Source organism: Nyctereutes procyonoides, unplaced genomic scaffold (assembly GCF_905146905.1).
Source record: "Nyctereutes procyonoides isolate TBG_1078 unplaced genomic scaffold, NYPRO_anot_genome, whole genome shotgun sequence".
NCBI lineage: Eukaryota > Metazoa > Chordata > Mammalia > Carnivora > Canidae > Nyctereutes > Nyctereutes procyonoides.
In genome coordinates, this window is record NW_026575024.1 from 43,137,921 (window position 1) to 43,163,540 (window position 25,620).

The 25,620-nt window shown below is 38.8% G+C and overlaps 1 protein-coding gene across 1 annotated transcript in view; it reads right to left on the reverse strand.

The window, feature by feature from the left end:
* Window positions 1-25,620, reverse strand: part of DZANK1 (double zinc ribbon and ankyrin repeat domains 1) — a 58,062-nt gene that overhangs the window by 28,985 nt on the left and 3,457 nt on the right. The window contains exons 4-9 of the mRNA XM_055302527.1: window positions 23,026-23,179; window positions 16,741-16,855; window positions 15,230-15,326; window positions 14,125-14,249; window positions 8,911-8,996; window positions 1,035-1,152 (exon numbers count right to left, since the gene is read on the reverse strand). Coding sequence (XP_055158502.1) covers window positions 1,035-1,152; window positions 8,911-8,996; window positions 14,125-14,249; window positions 15,230-15,326; window positions 16,741-16,855; window positions 23,026-23,179 — 695 coding nt within the window. The remainder of the gene's footprint in view (window positions 1-1,034; window positions 1,153-8,910; window positions 8,997-14,124; window positions 14,250-15,229; window positions 15,327-16,740; window positions 16,856-23,025; window positions 23,180-25,620) is intronic.

Consider the following 25,620-nt stretch of genomic DNA (forward strand, 5'->3'; position numbering starts at 1 on the left):
GTTCATATTTTATCTTCTGTAGCATCTTCTTCATGAAGTTCAAACTGTGATATAGTAAATTAACTTCAACAGTCTTGAGCAATAAAATGGAACAAATTATTTTAAAAATATCCATTTAGATTCTGACCCTTTACTTGAAGATTTAACTCGATTCTAGAGCCCTAGACTTAAATTCACCAAAATTAGTGGCTTTTTCTTAATAACTATCTTTTTATTTTTTTTAAAGATTTTATTTATTTATTCATGAGAGACACAGGGAGAGAGAGGCAGAGACACAGGCAGAGGGAGAAGCAGGCTTCCATGCAGGGAGCCCGAGGTGGGACTCAATCCCAGGTCTCCATGATCATGCCCTGGGCCGAAGGTGGCGCTAAACCGCTGAGCCACCCCAGCTGCTCATCACAGATCCTTTTATTTCATTTTGTAAATCCTACTCCAAAAAACTCCACAAATTTCAAGTGCATAAAAGAGAACACATTTTGGTGAAGGTTTTGATTTTTAGCTGAGTATCTTTTCTAACTATAAACTCACTGGTAGGATAATACCAATTATTATCTACACTAAACAGCCAAAAATTTTTAACTGATCAATCTATAGGTTATACAAACAGCATCTTTGGACAAAATTATATATCTTATGTATATACAGACTTATTATTAGTACTCCTATTTATTTCTGGAATAGAAATGTTACCATACCCAGGTTATAAACTAAATATCATTTAAGAAATATATATTTATCCATGCACACATCAGTGAAACAAAAGGTTTTAGTATCCTTCTCAGCCTATGTTTCTGCAAGGCCACCAAAAGAAATAGCATTGCAAACAAGGTTTTCCATTCCTAAATGGAAATTAAGGCAACTTTTAGGGTTTTCATTTCTTAAGTAAGACACTGGACAGTAAGAAATTAATCTGCCAGTAATTTTTTCAACAAGTATTTATGATTATGGATCATGTGTGCCAGGCACTATGCTACTGCTCCTACTGAAGATTAGATAAACCAATGAAAGAAGTTTTTATGGATTTTGCTGCTCACCTGAGCTCCTTCTGGGGGTGGGAGACGACAGCCAAATATGGGTGGGACAGGAGAGCCACATTCTTGACAGAAGCGAGCAAAGGGGTCAGATGGACGAGGGGCCAGGCACTGCGCACACCTACAACAAAATAGATTCCTGATTGGCCATGTTCTGATGGGTTCACATTAAGAAGTCAGGTAAAAATCTAAGAAGTTTATCAGCAGCCTTGATCCCACTTCTGACTCATCCTATCACGTTGGATTTGGCATGTGTGAGGATGAGCCTCCCAAATTCCAGTGAAGCTTACATTAACTGCAATTTTCTGACTTCCTTCCTGACCTGTGAGCTCAGTCTAAGCAACAAATCTTGCCTGACATGCTGGAAGACTACTCCTTGACCAAAGAAGATATACAAATGGCCAAGAAACACATGAAAAAAATGTTCAACATCACTTGTCATTAGGAAAATACAAATCAAAACCATGATGAAATTCCACTTTATATCTATTAGGATAGCTATGAGAAAAACAGAAAATAACAAGTATTGGTGGAGAAATTGACACCCTGTGCACTTCTGGTGGGAAGTAAAATGATGCAGTTCCTTGGGAAACAGTTTGGTAGTTCCTCAAAAAGTTGGGACACAGAATTACTACAAAATTGGAATTCCAGTCCCAGGTAAATACCCAAAAGAATTGAAATCAGGGCCTCAGATACTTGTACACTGATGTTCATAGCAGCATTAATCACAATAGTAAAAGGTGGTAACAACACAAGGAAACAAGATGAGTGGACAAATTGCGGTATATACATAATGGAATATTTTTTACCTTTAATATGGAATGAAATTCTGGCACATACTACAACATGATGAACTTTGAAAATATTATCCTAAGTGAAGTAAGTCTGACACAAAAGGATAAATATTGTCTGATTCTACTTATGTAAGGTAACTAGAAAAGGCAAATTCATAGAAACAGAAAGGAGGACAGAGGTTACCAGGGTCTGGAAGGACTGGGTAAAGGAGTTATTGCTTAAGGGGAACTCAAATGACTTTTGTCATTTGTTTGGAATGACAAAAAAGTTCTGAAAATGGATGGTGGTGATGGTTGCACAACACTGTGAATGCCAGTGAATTGTATACTTAAAAAAGCATTAAAATTTTAAGTTATTCATGTATATTTTATCACAATAAAAGGGCCTCAAAAGTAATTGATTATATCAAATAAAAGTAAATAATGTATATGTATAATAAATATAAAAGTAATAATGTATTGTGGGGTTCATAGTATTTGTAGAAGTAAAATGAGTGACCACAATAGCAAAAAGGCTACTGTTACTCGGTGCCTGGAAGTATACTATCATAAGGTTCTTATGCAATATACAATGTGGCATATCCTACTTGAGGATAGGCTGTGGTGAGTTAAAAATATGTATTAGAAACCCTAAAGCAGCCACTAAAAACAAAGCTATAGCTAACAAGCTAACAAAGAATATAAAATAAAACGGAATCACAAAACATACCCAATTAATCCAAAAGATGGCAAAAAAAAAAAGAAAAGACAATAAAGAACAGATAAGATGAATAGAAAGCAAATAGCATGGTGGTTGATTTAAATTCAAACATATCAATAATCAGAATAAATATACTCTTAACACCCCAATTAAAATGCAGAAATTGTCAAGTTTTTTAAAAAATGAAGCCCAACTAGATGTTGCTTAAAAAAAAAAAAAAAAACTGAAAAACAAATAGATTAAAAGTAAAAGGATGAAAAAAGCTAGACCATGCAAATACTAATCAGAAGAAAGCAGGGTGGCTATGTTAATAACAGACAAAATAGACCCTGAGCAAAGAGGATCACCAGGGTTAAAGAAGGTTATTGCATAATGATAAAGAGGTCAACTCAGCAAGAGGACATAAGAATTCAAAAGGTTTATACATAATAATAGAGCTTAAAAGTACATGAAGCAAAATCCGATAGAAAGTAATGATAAGTTGACAAATTCATTATTATAGTCATAGATTTCTCAATGACTGATTAAGCAATAGACTGAAAAATCAATAAAGATAGAGCATAAACAGTACCATCAACCAACTTAACCTAATTGACATTTACAGAATACTCACTCTAGCAAAATGCACATTCTTTTCAAGTGTACATGGAACATTCACCAATCAAATCATACAATACATACGTACTCTGATCAAAAAAGGAATTAAATTTGAAATAAATACCAAAGGATATAACGAAAATCCCCAAATGTGTGGAAATTTAATAAAATACTTTCGAATAACTCAAGGATCAAAAAAGAAACAAGGAGAGTTTACTCTGAATTAAAATGAAAACAAAGCAGGGGCACCTGGCTGGCTCAGTCAGTAGAGCATTCAGCTCTTGATCTCAGGGTCATGAGTTCAAGCCCCACATTGGGCATGGAGTCAACTTAAAAAAATAAAAAAATAAAACTGAAATGAAATGAAAACACAACATGGCAAAGATAGGGGCTGATGCAGTACTTAGGGGAAAATGCAGAGTTCTAAGTATCTATATTACAAAGAAGAAAAGCTTCAAATGAATGACTCTATCTTCCACATTAAAGAAATTAGAAAAAGAAGAGCAGGGGTGCATTGGTTTAGTTCAGGTCCTGATCTCAGGGTCATGAGGTTGAGCCCCGTGTCCAGCTCCGCCCTCAGTGAGGAGTCTGCTTCAGATTCTCTCTCCCTCTGCCCCTGGCTCCTGCTCTCTTACTCTCTCTCTCAAATAAATAAGTCTTAAAAAAAAGAAAAAGAAGAGCAAATGAGACTAAAGGTTCACTAAAAAAGAGATAAAGCTAAACAGACTTTTATATATTAAACAAATTTAATATGTAGTTTATCTTTTTTTAAGATTTTATTTATTTGTTCATGAGAGACAGAGACAGGCAGAGGGAGAAGCAGGCTCCACGCAGGGAGCCCGACGTGGGACTCAGCCCTGGGTCTCCAGGATCAGGCCCTGGACTGAAGGCGGTGCTAAACCGCTGAGCCACCTGGGCTGTCCCAATATGTAGTTTAAAATCTTCCTTAAAAGAAAACTCTGGACCCCAGTACCTTCAGTAGTGTACCAAACACCTAAGGAAAAAATAATACAAATTCTAGACAAACACAGAAAATTAAAGGAGAGAGAATACTTGCCATCTCATTTTGTGAACCCAAAATTACCCTGATACTAAAATCAGACAAAGACATTATAAGGTGTGAAAACTACAAACCAATATCCCTCATGCATATATATGCAAAAAGTTCTTTATAATTTAGCAAATCAAATTAAACATCATGTAAAATAGATAATACTTCAGGTGAGATTTGTCTCAGGAATGCATGGTTGATTTAAAACTTGAAAATCATAGGTGCCTGGGTGGCTCAGTCAGTTAAATGTCTAACTTCAGCTCAGGTCATGATCTCTGGGTCCTGGAATTGAGCCCTGCATCTGGCTCCATGCTCAGCAGGGAGCCTGCTTGTCCCTCTCCCTCTCCCTCTCCCTTTGCCCCTCACCCAGCTCATGCTCTCTCTGTCCCTCTCTCTCAAATAAATAAACAAAATATTTAAAATAAAATAAAATTTGAAAATCAGCCTTTGTAATTTACCACATGAACAAAAAAAGAAAAACCATATGATCACTTTAATAGGCAAAGAAAATACTATAGACAAAATCCAACATCTAGTCCTGATTTAAAAAAAAAAAACAAAAACAAAAACAAAACCTGTCAGCAAGGTCTGAATAGGAGAAAATTTCCTTAATCTGAAAGGTCAACAAAAAATCTAGAGCCGGAGCAGCCCAGGTGGCTCAGAGATTTAGCACCACCTTCCACCCAGAGTGTGATCCTGGAGACCTGGGATAGAGTCCCATGTCAGGCTCCCTGCAAGGAGCCTGCTTCTGCCTCTGCCTGTGTCTCTGCCTCTCTCTCTGTGTGTCTCTCATGAATAAATAAATAAAATCTTTTAAAAAATCTACAGACAACATCATACTTAATGTTGAGAAATGGAATGTTTTCTCCCTAGGTTCATGAAAAAGGCAAGAATGTCCATTGTCATCACTTCTATTCTAAATTTACTGGATGTTCTGGCCAAGGCAGTAAGTCAAGAAAAAAAAAAAGAAAAAAGATCTGTATATATGTTCCAGCTGCAGAGAAGGAAGAATATATGGCTTGCACAGCACCTTAGGGGAGGGAAGAATATATGAATAGGTAATGTTTCCATCCAGTTGGCTTTAGGGTCCTGAGTAGAGAAGAATGACATTGGGGAGGTCTGGATGGATCTAAGTTGTGTAGGAGTTCCTTGTAGATTAATTACTGATCCCCCACCTACTATTCCCCAGTATGTAATAACTAAGGCATCTAAAGCTTTAGAACTAGTCAGGTGCACTTTCCACCCAATACCATTTCTTACCCTCTAATCTTACCTGATCTTTAACAAAGCGTTAGTAATTCTAAGGAAAATCTCTATCTTATTGTGCTTTTTCATAACTTTTAAGTAAATCAGTTTATACAGGAAGGAAGGGGGGAAGGAAGGAAGAAAAGAAGGAAGGTAGGTCCTTATAGAAAATGAAGAAGTAAAATAATTGCCTTTATTTACAGGAGAGGGGTGCAGGGCTAGCTCAGTTGAAAGAGCATTCAACTTTTGATCTCAGGGTTGTGAGTGTAAGCCCCATGTTGAGTGTAGGGGTTAAATAAATAAACTTAAAAAATATATATTTGTAGGTAACCTAACCACCTATATACATAATTCTACAGACTACCAAAAAAGCCAAAAGAATGAGTGAGCCTAGTAAAGTTCCAGGATATAAGAACACTACACAAAAATCCATTATATATTCCAGCAATAAATAATCAGAAATTTACACTTTAAAAGCAATGCCATTTACAACGGCATGAAAAAAATATGAAATACTTTGAAATCAATTTGACAAAGGTGTATAAAACCTGAGCACCAAAAACCACACAACACTGCTGGAAAAATTAAGGAAGATCTATACAAACGAGGAGATACCCCATTTTTCTGGACTGTAAAGACTCAAAATTGTTACTAACATCAATTTTTCTTAAATTAATCTATAAATTAAATGCAATCCAAATCAACACTCTAGCAGATATTTTGCAGCTGTTGAGAAGCTGATTTTGAAACTTAAATTGAGGGACACCTGGGTGGTTCAGCAGTTGAGCATCTGTCTTCAGCTCAGGGGTGATCCTGGGATCTGGGATCAAGTTCCATATCGGGGTCTTGGCAGAGTCTGCTTCTCCCTCTGCTTGTGTCTCTGCCTCTCTCTCTCTGTCTCTCATGAATAAATAAAGAAATCTTTTTTTTAAATAAAGAAATCTTTAACATAAAATAAAATAAACTTAATTTGAAACTGCAAAGTACCAAGAATAGCCAAGATATTTTTGTAAAAAAAAGAAAAAAGTTGGAGATTTGATATTACCTAGTTTCAAGACTTATTATAAAGCTATGGTAATCAGGGCAGTGTGGTAGTAAATAAACATAGACACATCAGTGGATCAGAATACAGAGTCAAGAAACAGATCCATAAGATCCCAAAAGTAATCAATCAGGAAAGGACAATCTTTTCAAAAAGTGGTGCTGGAATAACCTCACACCATAATTAAATATGGATCATAGACCTAAATATAAAAAATAAAACTTCCAGAAGAAAACACAGAAGAAAATCTTGTGAGTGGGATATGTCTTGGGTTTGGGAAAGACTTCTTAAATACGTCAAAAAAAAAAAAAACACTAAGTATAAAAGATACTCAAAACTTTAAATTGGATTTCATCAAAATTTATTTATTTATTTATTTATTTATTTATTTATTTATTTATTTTTCATCAAAATTTAAAAACTTTACCTCTTCAAAAAAAAATAATAAACTTTCTAAGCAAATAACAAGCCAAGTCTGGGAAAAAATATTTGCAAAATATATATTAAAAAAGAGGGATCCCTGGGTGGCGCAGCGGTTTGACGCCTGCCTTTGGCCCAGGGCGCGATCCTGGAGACCTGGGATCGAATCCCACGTCGGGCTCCTGGTGCATGGAGCCTGCTTCTCCCTCTGCCTGTGTCTCTGCCTCTCTCTCTCTCTCTCTCTCTCTGTGACTATCATAAAAAAATAAATAAAAAAAAATAAAAAATAAATAAGAACATGTTCAACTCTGTATTTAGGAGATACTGCACTCAATTTTTAAAAAGGGCAAAATGTTTGATCAGGCACTTTTCTGAAGAAGGTATAGGGATGGCAAAAAAGCACTTTTAAAGATGCTCAAAATCATTAGTCACTAGGGAAATGCAAATGAAATCCACAAGCATCATCTCACAAGAATGGACAAGCATAAAAATTAAAGCATTGGTGAAGATGTAGAGAAAGTGGGATTCTCATACACTGCTGCTGGGAATATAAAATGGTGTACCTTCTTTGGAAAACAGTTTAGCAATAAACATACACCTTTCATATGACCTAGGCATTACACTTCAGGTATGTACTTAAGGAAAATGAAACTATATGTGCATATTATGACTTCTATACAAACGTTCCTAGCTTTATCTGTAATGGCCCAAAACTGGAAACAACCTAGATGTCCATCAAAAGATGACTAAATAAACAGATTGTGATGTATCATTCAACAAGATACTACTCAGCAATAAAAAGAAATAAACATTTGATACATACAGCAACATGGATGAATCTCAAAATAATCAGGAAAATGAAAGAAGCCTGGCCAAAAAGAGCACATACTGAATTATTCCATTTATGTGTGGAATCAAATGCAAACTAAGCTATAGTGACAAGAAGCAGATCAATAGTCGCATTGGGATAGGGAGGAGCACAAGGGAGGGATTTCAAAAGGGTACAATGCAGGAAACTTTTGGAGGTGATGGACTTGTTCATTTTCTTGGTTATGGTGATAGTTTCAAGGTTACATGCATAGGTCAATTGTACTTTTCTGCAAAATGAAGAATTTATTTTTTTTTAAGATTTTATTTATTTATTCATAGACACAGAGAGAGAGGGGCAGAGACACAGACAGAGGGAGAAGCAGGCTCCACGCAGGGAGACCGATGTGGGACTCGATCCTGGTCTCCAGGATCACACCCCAGGCTGCATGCGGTGCCAAACCGTTGCGCCACCAGGGCTGCCCCAAAATGAAGAATTTAAATAAATGTTTTTACTTGACACACAATGTTAGATTAGTTTCAGTTGTACAACATAGTGTTTCACTTCCTTATATGTTATGCTATGCTCACTACAAGTATCTCTATCATCTGTTAACATACAATGTTATTACTACTGACTGGATTCCCTATGCTTTCATTCCTTGGCTTATTCATTCCATAACTGGAAGCCTGTATCTCCCACTCTTCTTCCTACATTCCCCCCGCCTCCAACCCCCTCTCCTCTGGCAACCATCAGTTTGTTCACTGTATCCACAAGTCTGCTCCTTCTGTTTGTTTATGCATCTGTTTTGTTTTTTAGATTCCACATATCAGTGAAATCATATGGTATTTGTCTTTCAGTCTGATTTATTTCACTTAGCATAATACCCTCTGGGTTTATCCATGTTGTCACAAATGGCATGGCCTCATCCTTTTTATGGCTGTGTATAACGTCCACATCTTCCCTATCCATTCGTCTATCAATGGACACTTAGTTTGCCTCCATGTCTTGGCTATTATACATAATGCTGTGATATACATAGGGGTTGACTGTATTTTTTAAATAAGTGGTTTTATTGTATGTCAATATACCTTAAAAATTTTTAAAAAATGTAATGAAAACCAGTTGGATGAGCAAACACCTTTCTTATGTCTCATCCTTAAATTGTTTTGACAATGTCTCAGTAGGATTTAAGAAATAGTAAAGAAAATGTGATACTTACTTGAGAAAGTCTGTCTTTCTTTGAATTCTCATGATCTCTGTGCTTGTCAAACTCTTCTGGCCAGTTATGTGTGCAAAACTAGGGAACTACAATTAAGGATACATATAAAATGATGGTAAAAGCTATGGTATAGTAAAATTTCATTAAAAATTCATTTTAACATGTTGTCTTATCATATCCAGCACTCATCTTTTAAAGACCATGATGACAGTCATAAGTAATGTTTTCTCTAATACCCAACCTTAAAAAAATTAAAGTGCTGTCACAATTAGATATGTATATTTCATTAAAAACAAGAGTTTACGGGATCCCTGGGTGGCGCAGCGGTTTGGCGCCTGCCTTTGGCCCGGGGCGCAATCCTGGAGACCCGGGATTGAGTCCCACATCGGGCTCCTGGTGCATGGAGCCTGCTTCTCCCTCTGCCTGTGTCTCTGCCCCTCTCTCTGTGACTATCATAAATAAATAAAAATTAAAAAAAAAAAACAAGAGTTTACAAGAAAAGATATCTGAATTTACCATCAGACAGACTGGAGTTTAGAATTTAAAAACCTAAGTTGCCCTCCATTTTTCTCAAATATTATACCCCTAAGAAACTCAAAGATTTATCTAAAAAAAACACATGCAGCAACTGTCTGTTGTTATCCAAAAACATTTAACTCATTTTGATATATTTTTATTTGAGCATTCACTTTCTACCAGGCACTGTGTTTGACACAGGGAGGAGGGCAAAGATAAATATTACACAGTTCCGAGCCTTTAGGAGTTGATAAATGCTGAAACACTGTGGGTTCAGTATAATAATGCATTTGTGTTGAGTCCCATGGGCCCCAAGAGGAAGAAATAATCACATTCATTTGCTCCAGGGGAGAAAGTTTCCCAGGGTGCTAACATCTGAGCTGGGCCTCCGAGAGTAAAGAAAGGGTTGTCAAATGGACACAAGACAATGGCAATCCCAAGCAGAGGAAACCCATTTGCAAAGGCATGGTGGTAGGGCAGTGCTTGGCCTATGCTGGGGCTCAGAGGTGTGATATGGTTTAGAGGTCTGAGTAGATGGAAAAGGAACATGGAGGGGAGGGGCTATCATTGAGGGAGGGTCTGACACTGCTAAAATGACATGATGTAGGCATTATCTGCTTGACATTTCACAATGACCTCATGAGGTGGGTAATATCCTCATTTACGAAATTTTTTGTAATAGTTTCTTTTGATATAATTTTGAACTTACAGAAAGTTGTAGGGAGAGTACAAATAACTTCAGCATACCCAGCTTGACCAGTTCTTCATGTTAATATTGTGCCCAATGCACTTTCCTTTTCTCTCTCTCTCTGAATCATGTGAGAATGAGCAGCAGTTACAATGCCCTTCTGCCCCTATATACTTCAGTAGGCATGTCCTAAGAACAATCATGTCCTCTTAGACAATGATGCAATTATTGAAACCAGAAAAGTTAACGGCGACACAATACTATGATCTAATCCCAGGATCTATATTCAAGTGTGATTGTTCATGCCAATGATGTTCACACTATATATATTTTTCCTGGTCTAGGATCCAGTCCAATGTCACACACGGCCTTTTGTTGTCAAGTCTCTTTTCTTGTCTCCTTTAATCTGGAATTGTTCCTCAGTCTGTCTATATCTTTCATGATTTTGACATGTTTGAAGAGTAGTGGGTCATTTAATTTGTAGAATCTCCTTCAATTTGGTTTTATCTGATGTTTCTTCATGACAGGATTCAGTCATGCATTTTGGCACAAGTACCAGAGAAATGATACTGTGTCCATTTCAGTGCCTCATACCAAGAAGCACATATAATCTCCATTTATATGCTAAGGGTGCTAGCATATGCTAATCCCCATTTAAGATGCTAAGGCTCACTTGCTTGAGGTCACATCAACAGTATGTGAACTGTGTCACGCACCCAAGCCTACCTACCCCAGTAGGGTCCCTGTCCACCACAATACCTGTGGGCTGAGCTTAGGACTTCAGAATTTATGTTGCTGGCAACGGGAACAATCAGAGGTTTTGAGTTGCTTTTGTGTCAGATCTAACATGGCACAGACCAGATGTCACAAAGTGGTGGTCTACTGGCCAAATCTGGCCAGATATTGAGTTTCATTTGGCTCATATATATTAGTTCACACAGTGTATCAAAATTTGATTTAATTGTTAACATTTAAAATTAGTTTATAACACGTAAAGATGCAGTTTTCTGGCATTCCTTGCAAAATCATGAGATGTGGCAACACTGTGCCTGTAGGCTTCTTGTCAATAGTTGGCTGGAGCTGAGGCAAGATAACCTATTCAGCTGACGGACATTCCACATTGCCACAGAACCCCCAACTCTTATGCCCTGAAACTAAAGCCCGGTATCAGCTGTAATTTATCTTCCACCCAGGCTATACCATGCATTTACTCTGCTGCCTCACCTCTGATGGTACCCCCAGGTCAGAAGCTTAGTTCAGAGACGTCTTGTATTGCTGGTGGTTATTGACATGCTGTAATACCCACCAGTATCATTAATTCTGATGCTTAAAAAAAAAATTCTGATGCTTGCTGAAGTTAAAAAAAGTTAAAGCTGATGCTTCAGATGGGATCGAGCAGGAATATTGACAAGAATCTCTTACCAAAAGGAATAAAAAGAGTGGAAGATCAATGTTTTGTGGTCCTTTTCTGGCGCCCTTGGTCCTCTGCATTCTAATAAAATTGCCCCAATGTGTCTGCATGTTCCTAGTTTTGGGGGATTCTAAATCTTAGAATCTTTACATATTGTCTTACTATATCTTTCCTTTTGAAACAACTCTTAAATAACTAGGTGGCTAAGGTAATCCAAATAAGAAAATCACTCTTTTGGACATATTACAGATTATTATGGTCACATGAGACTGTTTTCTGAAAATAGTTAGGATTGCAATTTGGTATATATTATTCATTCTTTGAAACAATGTTTTTTTATCTCAAAATCAATACTCTTTTTTTTTAATTTTTATTTATTTATGATAGTCACACAGAGAGAGAGAGAGAGGCAGAGATATAGGCAGAGGGAGAAGCAGGCTCCATGCACCGAGAGCCCGATGTGGGATTCGATCCCGGGTCTCCAGGATCGCACCCTGGGCCAAAGGCAGGCGCTAAACCGCTGCACCACCCAGGTATCCCTCAAAATCAATACTCTTATATACTACCCTGGCTACACTGGTGAACACTGCTCATAGTTGAATGATCATTAGTCCATTTGGTAACCAGGGAATTATTCTTCCAGAAGACTGCAAAGGGCAATCTTCTATTGCAGCGTGGTTGTCTTTTTGTTTACTGAGGTTTCCAGGAAGGCCTTACTAGGTCTGGTCCTCTGGCCTGGGCTTTGTGACCCTCCAGGAAATACAGTCAGTAGGAAGACAGAAGTACCCAGGAGGTCACACTGAGTTACACTACAGCACTAGAGGCTGGAAATGAAGAAAAAGATTTGACCTTGGGATGAGGATGGTTGGTCTCTAGGCCAGGGATGCTTAGACTGAGCTGATCACCAAAATCTTGCATGAACTCCATCCCAGGCTTTTGGGATCAGGTTATCTAAAATGATTGCAGGAAGGTTTAGCTAGGAGGGTATATATATATATGTTCCTCTAGATGATTCTGATGTGCAACCAGGTTTGGGAGTCATGTTTTTTTATAATTGATAAGAAGTGTGAGCAGCTTTGGGATCACGGGTACAACAAGAAGCAGTTATGGTTGGATAAAAAATGGAATTCCAGGTACCCTCTACTTAGGGCTCAGAATCAGAGCAAGGGCTCCTGGGTTGCCCTTAGATGCCAAAAGTCTAAACTGAATTTTATAAACACTGAAAAATCAGAGTGCTAGAATAATTGTAGTAGGCAACTAGTGTAACAGAATCTTTGTGCTATATAGTAATTATGTATTGACATGGTTTTTATTTAGATTATAAATCACCTTCATCTTGTCAAATCCAATGGGCAAGTTGCTGTCCTTGTCTAATTTGAATCCTTAGTAACATTTGACATAGGTGTCTACTTCTCCTTGAAACTCTTTCTTCTTTTGGCTTCTATGGCACCCTTTCTTCCCCTTTGTTTTTCTCCCTACTTCTCAGGCTCTTCCTCGTCTGTTCAATCTCTAAGTCAGAGGATTTTGTCTTGCGCCATCTACTCTTCATGTGTACACTGTCAACAAGTAATCTCATTTAGACCCAAGCTTTAAATACCTTCTATATATTGAATATTTCTAAATATATATATCTATGGTCCTGACCTCTTCCCTGAGTTTGAACTTGCACAGAACAGTACTTAAGGCCTCCATCTGGAGGTCTTATGAGTCCTTTCATACCTGCTCCTCCCTAATCTTCCCCATCTCAATTAATAGCACCATCATTTCCAGATGCTCAGGCCAGAACCAGAGTCATCTTTAGCTCCTCCCTGTCCTTTATCATCCATCTGATCTTTTCCCAAACCTGGTGGTTCTTCCTCCAAAACATACCTGGATTCCAACTACCTCCTACCATCACCACTGTTACAATCTTACTACAAGCCACCATCATCTCTCCCAGAGCAAAAACCTTCTAAATGATATTCCCCTTTTATTCCTCTACTGCTTAAACTCCATACTGTGGCCAAAGAGAAAAATTTTAAGTGCAAATGATATCATGTTTTACCTTCCAAATAGATTCCCTTTACAATTAGAAGAAAAATTGAAACTCCTTGCAAAAGGCCTCAAGATCCCAGCATCTGTGATTTTCAATCATGCCTGACCATTAAAATCCCTTGGGGGTTAATTTTACTTATTTATTTATTTATTTTAAAGATTTATTTATTTATTTGAGAGAGAAAGAGAGAGAAAAAGAGGAAATGGGCCAGGGGGAGAATTAGAGGGAAAGGGAGAAGTAGGCTTCCTGCTAAACAGGGAGTTCAACACAGGGCTTGAACCCAGGACTCTGAGCAAATACTTAAACAACTGAGCAACCCAGGCACCTACTATTTTAAAATGTTTGATCGATGATTTACATGTTTCTTATCTGCCTGCCCTCACCCCAATAAAATGTAAGTTCCTGAACACCAGTGACTTTCTTGTCCAACACAGTATTCCCAGCACGGAAACAGTGCCTGGCACATGGTGAAAAGGCTAGGGAACACTGCCTTAAAAGTATTTCATGGGAAGATTAAGAATATAGGAAGTATTCAATACTGTAAAGATTTTCTTTAGAAGTTACCTGAGACTGCCAGGTGGGTGGTCTAGAACCTGATTCTTCATGGTAAGGTGGGATTTCCAGTGGACTCTCTGAGAAGCGAAGATCTTTCCACGTTTTAGAGTCAGTTCTTTCACCTACCTCAAAGTCTACAATTATTAAAAAAAAATCACTCTGTGAACATCTGTAATTATACATGTAATCATGCAAATGTCTTCAGAGTTGGAAACCTTTTCAGGGACCACTGTCATCACATCTTTAATTAGATGTAGCAACTATATGAAGAAGCCCCCATTCAGTGAACTAGCACTGGGAAAGAAAAAATTAGCACAGACTGAGAAAATAAAAATCTGTCCTGCTACATTCTACAACACTCCACATCAGGTTGAGAAAATAGATAAATCCAATTGCAAGGTGAGCAGGAAACATGATTTCTCCCAAGGACACATTATAGCCGTAAAATGTCAGAACAGCCCCACTTGAGTGGCTATTGTTTCTTACTTGCTAAGAAACCTGTTCTCTAAAACCAGGTTATCAGAAACTTTGCTGATTGAAATCATATCAGCAAGAATGAAACATCCAACTCTTGCCTGGAGGACATAAGTCACTTTGACACAGAGGAGCAGTTTCAATTTCTAACCCTGGTGCACAGCATCAGAAAATGGTCTCTGAACATAACATTCCACTTTTATTTTTGTAGTTTCCAAGATAAACAAAACCCTAGATCCCTTTACACTCCATACTCGATGGTGCCACTTCACACGCAGGCCTGCTTTGCTTCGAGTTGGTCAAAACTGAAAATTTAAATTTTCATTTAAATTTCACCCAAATTCCACCTGTCCCCCAAATCCTATAACCTTGTCTTTTCCTTTGTTTGGTGTGATGCCCAGTTCCTCTGCAGTGTGGTCTCCCTCACTGCAATGACTCAACAAATCTCACTTTGTTTGACTCCTTGATTATCCCTCTTGATCTTAAGCTGTTAGCAAGGACAGCACCAAGACTCAAATTATAACTTACTCTTCTATTCCAGTGTTTTTTATTCCGGCCCTTCTGCAGACAAGAACATGAGCAGTAAACCCATTTGGTGGTTTAGAATACTAAACCTTATCTTCATCCTGCGATGTCATACCTGCAGACTTTCTAAGGTTAACATTCCAATCCTGTTTATTTTCAGCATTCTTACATTTCTTCCATAGTTTTGATCCAACAAATCCATTTTTTAATTCCTAGGAATGAAAAGATTGCATGTCAATCACTTGATTACACCCATTGGCAATGTTAAAATGAAAAGTTGCAAGGTAGAGACAATGTCAAAGGGTACACATCTTACTTGAAAGGGTTAACAGTAGTTTTTACAAAATGACCTCTGTTGCATCTTACTCTGGAAACACACAACTTTGTACCTGGGCTGCTTGGGTGACAATATGTCTGGTTGGAAGGCTCCACCAGTCAAGTAGCCAAGACCAGCAGCAGGCAGCAGGACATGAAGGCAGAATGTTACAATAATGGGAGTCTAGGGAATAACAAAGGGAGCAGCAGATCCAGGAGGCAAATAAAGGGTGGGATCAGACCAAGATATGACTTAAGTACACTGCCTGCACATACATAGTCCTTATACTCTTTTCCAGGGACTCTCTCCCCCCATAGACTCAGGCCCTTATGCCTAATTCAAGCCTGAGCACCTGCTGATGCATGTAGGCTTAGCCTCTGTTGTATGCCCCTGCCCATGGCAGATCCCTACCCTGATCATACTTGAGCCCCACACCATGCCTGCACCCCACTGCTCTGATCTCACAATCACCTCTCTGGGCTCTGGTCCGTCCTTGGGCTGAAAGGATCCCCTCATAAACTGCTGATTATCCCCATCAAGACCTCCATGACTGCCACTTTTTTGGTTGATTGCCTTACCATGAAGCTATCCCATTCTCTAGCCCTTGGATCTATTTCACTGATGGCCACAGCCCAGGGACTGAAGTTTCAAACACCCTTGTAGAAAAGTCCAGTTCACCCTCCGGAGAGGCAAGGCTTTGAGCTTTTCAGGGATAAATATTTCAGCATAATAGATGGCTATGGTCACAGAGGGTTTCTACTAGTCACTGCTCTTCCCATCCCACCTCTATGCAAGGCAGTTAAGTATAGCAGACATGCTCTCTGCCACCTTGGAACTTACACTGCATGGGGAAGATAGATGATGAGCAAAGTAATCAAATAGTGAAAACACTATATAAAAGTGGAAGTCCTGGATGCTAGGGGAGTAGTGATAGAACACTGCATACATAGTAGTTTGGCTGGAGTAGTATACAGGGAAGTCAGAGCAAGAAAGGATGACTGAGACAGAAACTGATCACTTGGAATGTCAGGCGAATGGTTTCCACTTCTTCAATAGGTAAACATGAGTCACTGAAGACACTGGAGCATGGGCCATGATGCTGGGCAGGAATTTCTAATGGGCAGGATGGAACCTGTGTAGGATGGACTGACCAACAGATGGGAAATCACTTTGCAATAGTTGCTACTGACCTCAATTATAAGGACCTGTGAGTACAGGTTCTCTTTCTCCCAAGAGAAAATGGGATCACTAAGAAAGAAGGAACCAAGAATGTGGTGACTATCTGAAAGTGTTACAGTTTCATTACGTACCTGCTTTGAAGAATCTTTGAGACCATTTTCAACATGGTTGTCTGAAGAGACTGTATTTGGTGGTTCGCAGCCCACCTGAAACACCTTCGTTACAATGCCACTCTGTCTGCAGTCCCTGAAAATTATTCAAAATGGAAAAAGTCTCTGTGTTACATAAAGCTTCAAAGAAAAGATAACTAGCAATTCAGATAGCTCTATAAAGTTCCTTGGTCTTGCTACTAAGGTTATTGTAATTTAAATTGGAGAAATCAAAATAGAACTTCTAAAGTCTTTCCTTACCTTATTCTCAGATTATATATTGCCAACAAAGCACTCAAAGCATACTGGCTTCAAAAACAAATCTGTGGGTTAACCACGCTCAGCTGGGCAGCTCTTATTTGCCATCTCTCACATGGTCAAATGTCAGCTGGACTGGAGTCAGCTGAAACATTAACTCAGCTGCATGTCTAAAATGTTTGCTTCCCTCATATTTAGAACCTGGGCTGGGATGACTGGAACAGCTGGAGGCTCGCAACTCATCTTTCTCAGTCTGTTTGTCCATCTGTCTGTGTTTCTTTCTCCCTCCCTCTTCCTGTGGTGAGCTTGGGCTTCCTCACAGAATGGAAGGCTCAGGGAAATCAGACTTCCTACATGATGGCTGGTTTCCCCCAGGTTTGTCTTCCAAGAGATGAGAGCAGAGGCTACAATACTTCTTTTGATCTAGCCTTAGTTATCATTCCTGAAGCATTTTATTGGTCAAACGGAAGTCATAGGGCCAGTCCAGTTTCAAGCAGAGGGTCTGCACTGGTAGGCATGGTTTATTGCAGAACCATTTTTGGAGATTATATGTCCCACTCACAGGATTTCATACTTTAAATCTCAAACTACCCTAAAACAAATAAATACCTATATACCATCCCATGTGAGTCAAGAGAATTTTCATTATCCCAGCTAAAGGTAGCATCTGTTCTGGCAGATTTTAACTATTTTTTTAAGATTTATTTATTTATTTATTCAGAGAGAGAGAGAGAATGAGGCAGAGACACAGGCAGAGGGAGAAGCAGGCACCACGCAGAGAGCCTGACACGGTACTCCATCCAGGGTCTCCAGGATCACGCCCTAGGCTGCAGGCGGCGCTAAACTGCTGTGCCACCGGGGCTGCCCAGATTTTAACTATTATTCCTTACATACTAACATTTTTTTCAATTTATCCATAACATTTCACAATTCATCTTGTTCCTGTCTGATACAAGAGAAGTTCCGTGAGAAAGCAATGTAGATGTACCCATCACTAAAAACCGGTGGTTATTGCATTTCAGTACCAGCAGCTTACCTATATTCTCAATTTTTCAAAACAGCTTTATTGAGGTATAATTTACATAAGATTCACCTATTTTAAGTATATAGTTTGAGGATATTCAGTAAATTTATACAATAGTGTGACTATCACCACTATCTAGTTTTAGAACATTTCCATCACCCCAAAAAATTCCCTGGTGCCTATTTGATGTCACTCCTTGCTACCAACTCCTACTCTAGGCAGCCACTGATCTGCTTCCTGTCTCTATAGTTTTACCTTTACTAGACATTTAAAATAAATTTAACCTTACAAATGTAACCTAACAGGTCTGGCTTCTTTTACTTATTTTTTTCTGACGTTCATCTATGTAGTTGCATGTATCAGTGGTTTATTTTTATTAGTGAGCGGTATTCCATTTTATGAATGCATCACAGTTTGTATATCCAGCCCAGTTGATGGTCATTTGGATTTTTTCCAGTTAGGGGTTGTTACGAATAATGCCGCTATGAACATTCACATATAAGTCTCTTTAGTGTCAGCCCTGATAGTTGGGTTTTCTCTTTTTTGTAATACAAGTGCCTGACTTAAGCTCTGATTGCCAAGGTATCCACTTCAAAGAGGGATCCACTTCAAAGACAGCTGTCTTGAATAACTGCACTGCCAGCCATACCACTTGATAAAGAATCAGGCTATTACCACTCCCAACACCCACCCCCCATCCTGAGGCTCTACTTACACAGGTATAGTTTTTAAAATACAAGCATGCCCTTTGTGTTGGGTCACACAACAGCAACCTGTTAGCCCCTTTGTTAAGAATTTGAATGACAACAAACAACAAACATAACAGCTACTACCTCTGATATTCACAATGACTGTCAACTAAATTTTATTAATCTAATTTAATGAATGAGGAAACTGAGAATCAGAACTTATTCAAATTAATAAGTTCCTTTTATTCAAAGAGGAGCAAGAGAACTGGGATTAAAGTCCAGATCTGAAAGCCAATGAACTCCATCCTCTGTCCCACACTCGAAACTACCCCTCTCAAAGCAGTGCTCTTCTTGCTTCTGTTGATGCTCATGGAGGTGACATCTGGATCTCTTCTCCACACACTACATACTGCTTGGGGCTGCAGATGGATGCCCTGGTAACCTGTCAATCAATTTACTGCATTAACCATTATTGTAAAACTGTAAAGTCCCTCACGGAAGAAAAATGATTGTTCTCAGGGGACTCTGACTCCCCCAACTACCTACCTTCAATTTGAGACAACTTTTACCTCAGCCCAGCTCAATCTATCTTGACACATAAAGTAATTGACAAATAAGGGAGAACCACACAAGTTCATTATCAAAATACTATGACATCAAAGATAGGAAGTTCCTGACCATGAAGGTGGCTTTTAAAGAAGCAAGACAGATGTCAGAAAGTTTACAGACCCTGGACTAGACCATCAATATGGACCATCAAAACCCAACACCTGGGGTGGCTGAGGGGCTCAGTTGGTTAAGCATTCAATTTCTCTTTTAAAGATTTTATTTATTTATTCATGAGAGACACACAGAGAGAGAGGCAGAGACACAGGCAGAGGGAGAAGCAGTCTCCGTGCAGGGAGCTCGACGCGGGACTCGATCATAGGATCACGCCCTGGGCGGAAAGCGGTGCTAAACCACTGAGCCACCCAGGCTGCCCAAGTATCCAATTCTTAATCTCATTTTAGGTCTTGACCTCAGGGTTGTGAGTTCAAGCCCCGCACTAAGCTTAAACAAAACAATTCTGACACCCATCCTGACTTGCTAAAATGTTCCCGAGATCCCAGCCCCTCCCTTACTGACCATGCTCTGATGTGAAAATTCATGTTCATACATTTGGACACATGAAAGCACACATACGACAGTGTCCTTTCTTTCATTACAGAATATCATATTTTAATAAAAATAAATTTCAAAAAAGTGGCAATGGTCAAATCTCTTTAAACAGACACATCTTTTTTTTTTTTTTTTTTTCCATTAATGTGTCAGCTGCCACCCTTGCTTGCATACTGGAATCATCAGGAAACTTTAAAAATACTGATGCTTGGGTCTCATCCCAAGATATTGTTATTTAGTTGGTCTGGAATGTGTGACCTGAGCATGGAGATTCTACAAAGCTCCCTGGGTGAATCTGATAGGAACCCGTGGTAGATTGGTACAATAGTAGTCTCTGGTGCCCCTGTGCCCCTGCTGAATCCCCTCACACATTGACTTGGGTGTTGCCCAGTGACTTGCTTTGGCCAGTGAAACATTAACAAATATGATACAAGCAGAGACTGGAAGTTTTTCCAGTCCAGTTTTTATGTGCATTCGAGCTTGCCCTTTCTCTTACAGCTTTTGGAACTGAATGAAAAAACTCCAGTTACCCAGCTGGAGTCCCAAGGTTGAGCCAACTGCCAGCACCAATCACCAGAAATGTGATTCAAGCTTTCTTAGTCTCAAAGTGAGCCAAAACATGACTGCAGTCAGGTCAGGGACCTCGGGAAAGATCAGCAGAACAAGAACCTGGCTGAATACATACAAAATGCTGATCCACAGAATAACGAGCAAATAAATGTTCTTTTTAAGACACTGTCAGGGTGGTTTGTTATATAGCAATAGCCAACTGATTCAGCAGCCAACGGTTGAGAAGCACTGGTTACATGATAATTTTGGAGATTCTTTATTATTTATGATTATTTATCACAAGGGCAAAGCTCACTGTTAAGTTCTGGAAGCTAAAAAAATTATTAACATAAACACTACTACAAACCATGATTGAATCACCGGAGGCAATGTATGCTAAAATTGGGTTTGTTTTCAAATGACTTAATTGTGAGACCCAAACCAGATAGAAAGCTTATAGTAGAGAAGAATTACATATCAGTACCTTTTGGAAACTGAGCTGGGAGAGAAAGAGACTGGGGCTGCCCCCCAACCTGACTTCTTCATAACAAAGACATCCATAGGGTCCCTGGCAGAGGGCTCAGGGAAGGAGGAGCCAGCTCGCTCCATGCAGTGAGCACTCCTTGCCCACCATTCACTCACTCCTGGCCAGCTCTGGTCATTACTCTTCTCCAGGTCTGTCCTGACACATTTTTAAACAGTATCAAAATACTACAGTGTAGGGATACTGGGTGGCTCAGTGATTGAGTATCTGCCTTTGGCTCAGGTTGTGATCCTGGAGTCCTGGGATCGAGTCCTGCATGGGGCTCCCTGCAGGGAGCCCGCCTCTCCCTCTGCTTATGTTTCTGGCTCTTTCTCTGTGTCTCTCATGAATAAATAAAATTTAAAAACAAAAAACCCAAAATACTATAGTGCACTCTTATATCCTAACTTGTTTCCAGTTATAGCATAAATATTTTCCTGTATCCCTCAAAACTTCACAAACATAATCTTTCCTCTTAACCTGTTAGTGGCCTTTAATTGTTAACACTCTTATTTCAAATCCTTTTCCTCTCCTTAAGAAATTAATTGCCTTAAATGCCTAGAAAGAGGTTTGAATGCAGCAGTATAATTTCCATAAAGAAAATTCATTGCATTTAAATACGTTATTTTAAAGATTATATTTATTCATGAGAGACACACAGAGAGAGGCAGAGACACAGGCAGAGGGAGAAGTACCCTCCCCACAGGGAGCCCGATGTAGGACTCAATCCTGGACCTCCGGGATCATGCCCTGAGCCAAAGGCAGACGCTCAACCACTGAGCCACCCAGGCATCCCTAAATACATTTATCACAAGTGTATACAATCACAAATATTTCTGTCTTGAAGACTCAAAAACATTTTTGTATACTTTCCCTGAGCTGAGTACACTTGAAATACTAACAGTCTTTTCAGAACAGACACTAAGTGGTCACAGAGCAAGATGGTGAGAGGCATAAAGAATGACCTTATTTTAGACTCTTAAGAAAACTAAATTATATCCTCTGAATTACACAGTAATTATTGCTTCATCTTACTACTTCCTGCAACTTATAAAGGGGCCTACCTTACAGCATTAGGCACCAGAGTATTTTGCTGGTTAATTTTTAATAATTTAGGTGACTTTATTTTGATAGAAATGGTTTGTCAAGTGAAAAAAAAAAGACATTTTTCCAATCTGTAATAAGGGATAGTAATGTGAATGAGGGGTTTGTTTTGTTTCATTTCATTATTATCTTATTCTTTTTAAAAATTTTCAAATGCCAAAGCAGGCATCTGTGCAGAGAATTTGTTCTCCTCAAAAGCCATACTGTAGCTCAACCACCAGGGGGAGCCTAGAGAGGTTTTGTTTTGTTTTGTTTTTGTTTTTGTTTTTGTTTTTAATATCTGCCCAAAGCAAAGTATTGGTTTGGGGCTTAAAAGTGTTCCCAAAAATGTTACTAAACCTGTCCTGCTGTGCAGAATAATTCCTCTATCACAGATACATAGACCTGCAAAGCTTTTTTTTTTTCTCTCTACAATACACAGTTGGCCAAATTAACTGTTGTTTCTATATTTGAAAATTGGAAAAAAATCACTGAGTAGGAAAGAAAGAACCAAAAAAAAAATGAATAAAGGAGCTAATGTCCAACAAATTAAAATGACAGTAGCCCTGAAGGCCAATTAAGTCAACACAAAATAAAATAGAGAATGAAGGTGGTGGTTGTAGGCCATGTCTTGTGGAATAAAAGAACCATCCACTAAAAACAGGATTTTCTTCATAGCTAGGTGAAAAGGTCAAACCCTGAAAAGGCTCTCCCTTCCCAAAATCCCAATGTAGAATTCAAAAGAAAAACAGTGTTAACATACGGAACACCTCATCAAGCTATACTCTCGTGATTTGTACACTTGATGGTATACCCCAGTAAAAGACAAAACACAAAAGTTATAGGTATATATTGAAATTAAAATAACTTTTCCTTCACTGCCCTTCTAATACAGCACTTGTTCTCACGTGAATAAACAAATAAAATTAAAATGTAATGTCATTATATTACCAATTATTTTCATCACCATGCTCTTAACTTACTTAGAGACTGCGACAGCTTTAATTTGTATTTTTCCATCAGGCAGAGTAATAGGCTTCGTATACTTAAATGTATTATTTTCACCATAACCAATCTTCTTTAGAAATTCAGGTTTGCTGCCATCCAGGGTATAATATATCTTGACATCTGGGGTGTCTGAAAAACCCAAAACAAGATAACTGTAATTAACAGTAAAGTAGCAAAGTCTCTGAATAATGCCTGTGGGTCATTTAATTAATGAGATTTGTTAAATATTATAGGAATGAGTAACAATAACTAGCAATAAGTGAGTTCTTTCTCTGTGCCAGGCACTATACCTTATATGAATTAGCTCATGGCATGTGTACAACCCTATGTGACAGGTTCCATTTTAGAACTCTTCATAGATGAGGAAGCTGAGTCCCCAAGAGATTAAGGTTTGTTCAATAACAGCAGAGTTGTGGTTTCACTTTGGCTATGGCCTATGCTCCATTCACTTTGGCAATGGCCTGCTTCTCCCTCTGCCTGTGTCTCTGTCTCTCTGTCTTTGTGTCTCTCATGAATAAATAAATAAAATCTTTAAAAAATATACATTTATATCCATTCAAGCATGCATATATTCTTATTTTCCCCTCTCTTTTATTTTATTTTTTAAAAATATTTTATGTGGGGCAGGCTCCATGCAGGGAGCCCGATGTGGGACTCAACCCCAGGACTCCAGGATGGATCAGGCCCTGGGCAGGCGCCCAACCACTGAGCCACCCAGGGATCCCCTTCCCTCTCTTTTAATACAAATGGTGACATACCACACCCTGTTCCACACACTTCTTTTTTCATTGAACAATATTACCTTGGATAGTGTCCTATACTGGTATATAGGGTGTCCTCACTCTTTGTTATGACTGTATTCTGTCCTTATACAGATGAACCAATATTTAACCAATCCCCTACAGATGCATAGTTAGGTTCTTTTTCTTTTTCTTTCTTTTTTCTTTTGCCATCACAAGTACTGCAATGAATATCTTTGCATAAAGTTCTTTTTTTAAAAGATTTTTTATTTATTTATTCATAGAGATGCAGAGAGAGAGAGAGAGGCAGAGACACAGGCAGAGGGAGAAGCAGGCTCCAGGCAGAGAGTCCGACGTGGGACTTGATCCCGGGTCTCCAGGATCACGCCCTGGGCTGCAGGCGGCGCTAAACCGCTGTGCCACTGGGGCTGCCCTAAAGTTCTTTTAATATCTGTAAAGTATGTGGAACTAGTATTACTCAGTGAAAAGATATGTACATTTGTAATTTTAGCTAATATGGTCTAACTTCCTTCTCTTTATGGACACTGAAACAATTTACATGGTTACCAGCAATGCATGAAAGTAGCTGTTTACCCACACGCACCCCTAGAGTGTGTTATTAATTTTTCTTTTATTTTTGCCATCTCCTAGATATAAAAAAAAGCAAAAAACCTGATACTTTTAACTCGCATGTCTCACATTTTTTAGTAAGATTCATTCATTCATTTAACAAATATTTATCAAGTACCTATTATGTGACAGACACTGTTCTAGGAACTGGGAATAGACCAGGAACCAAATCCCCTGTTCTCAGGGAGCCTCTATTTTAGGAAGGACATACAAACAGTAAACAAAACAAACAAACAACAAATAAATATATACATGGTGTCAGGTGGTGACTAAATGCCATGGAGTAAATAAAGCAGGGGTAAGGTCTGCTCAGCAAGTAGGTAAAGAGATGGGTAGATGTATATTCCCCTATCTTTAAAAGACATTTATACACTTTCTTTCCTATAAAATGTCCTTTCACATCCTTTGCCCACTTTTCTATTGGGCTACTACTCTTTTGTTATTACGTTGTAGAACTTATTTATTTATTCAAAAGATACATTTGAGTACATGTATGCAACTGGGGAGAGGGGCAGAGGAAGAGGGAGAAGCAGACTCCCCAATGAGTGCAAAGCCCTATACACTGGGCTCTATCCCAGCACCCTGAGATCATGACCTGAGCGAAAATCAGAAGTTCAACTGACTGAGCCACCCAGGATTCCCAAACCTCTTTACTTATTAAACATTTTAAATATTGGGACGCCTGGGTAGCTCAGTGGTTGAGCGTCTGCCTTCAGCTCAGGGCATGTTCCCAGGGTCTTGGGATGGAGTCTCACACCCGGCTCCCCATGGGGAGCCTGCTTCTTTCTCTGCTTATGTCCCTGCCTCTCTCTCTGTGTCTCTCATGAATAAATAAATAAAATCTTAAAAGAATTTTAAATATTAGGGAATTCAGATCTCTATCATTCATATCATCATTTGTCAGTGATGACCTACCTTCTCCCAAGAGCTATGGGCAAATTTATTGAGACTTGTTTTTCGTTTGAGATTTTATTTATTTATTCATGAGAGACACAGAAAGAGAGAGGCAGAGACATAGGCAGAGGGAGAAGTAGCCTGCCTGCAGGAGCCCAATGTGGGGCTCGATCCTGGACCCCGGGATCATGCCCTGAGTCAAAGGCAGAAGCTCAACCACTAAGCCACCCAGGCACCCCATGGTTTGAGAATTTTTAAAAATAATACTAGTTTTTAAGATAAAGTGTGATATAAAGTATTCTTAGT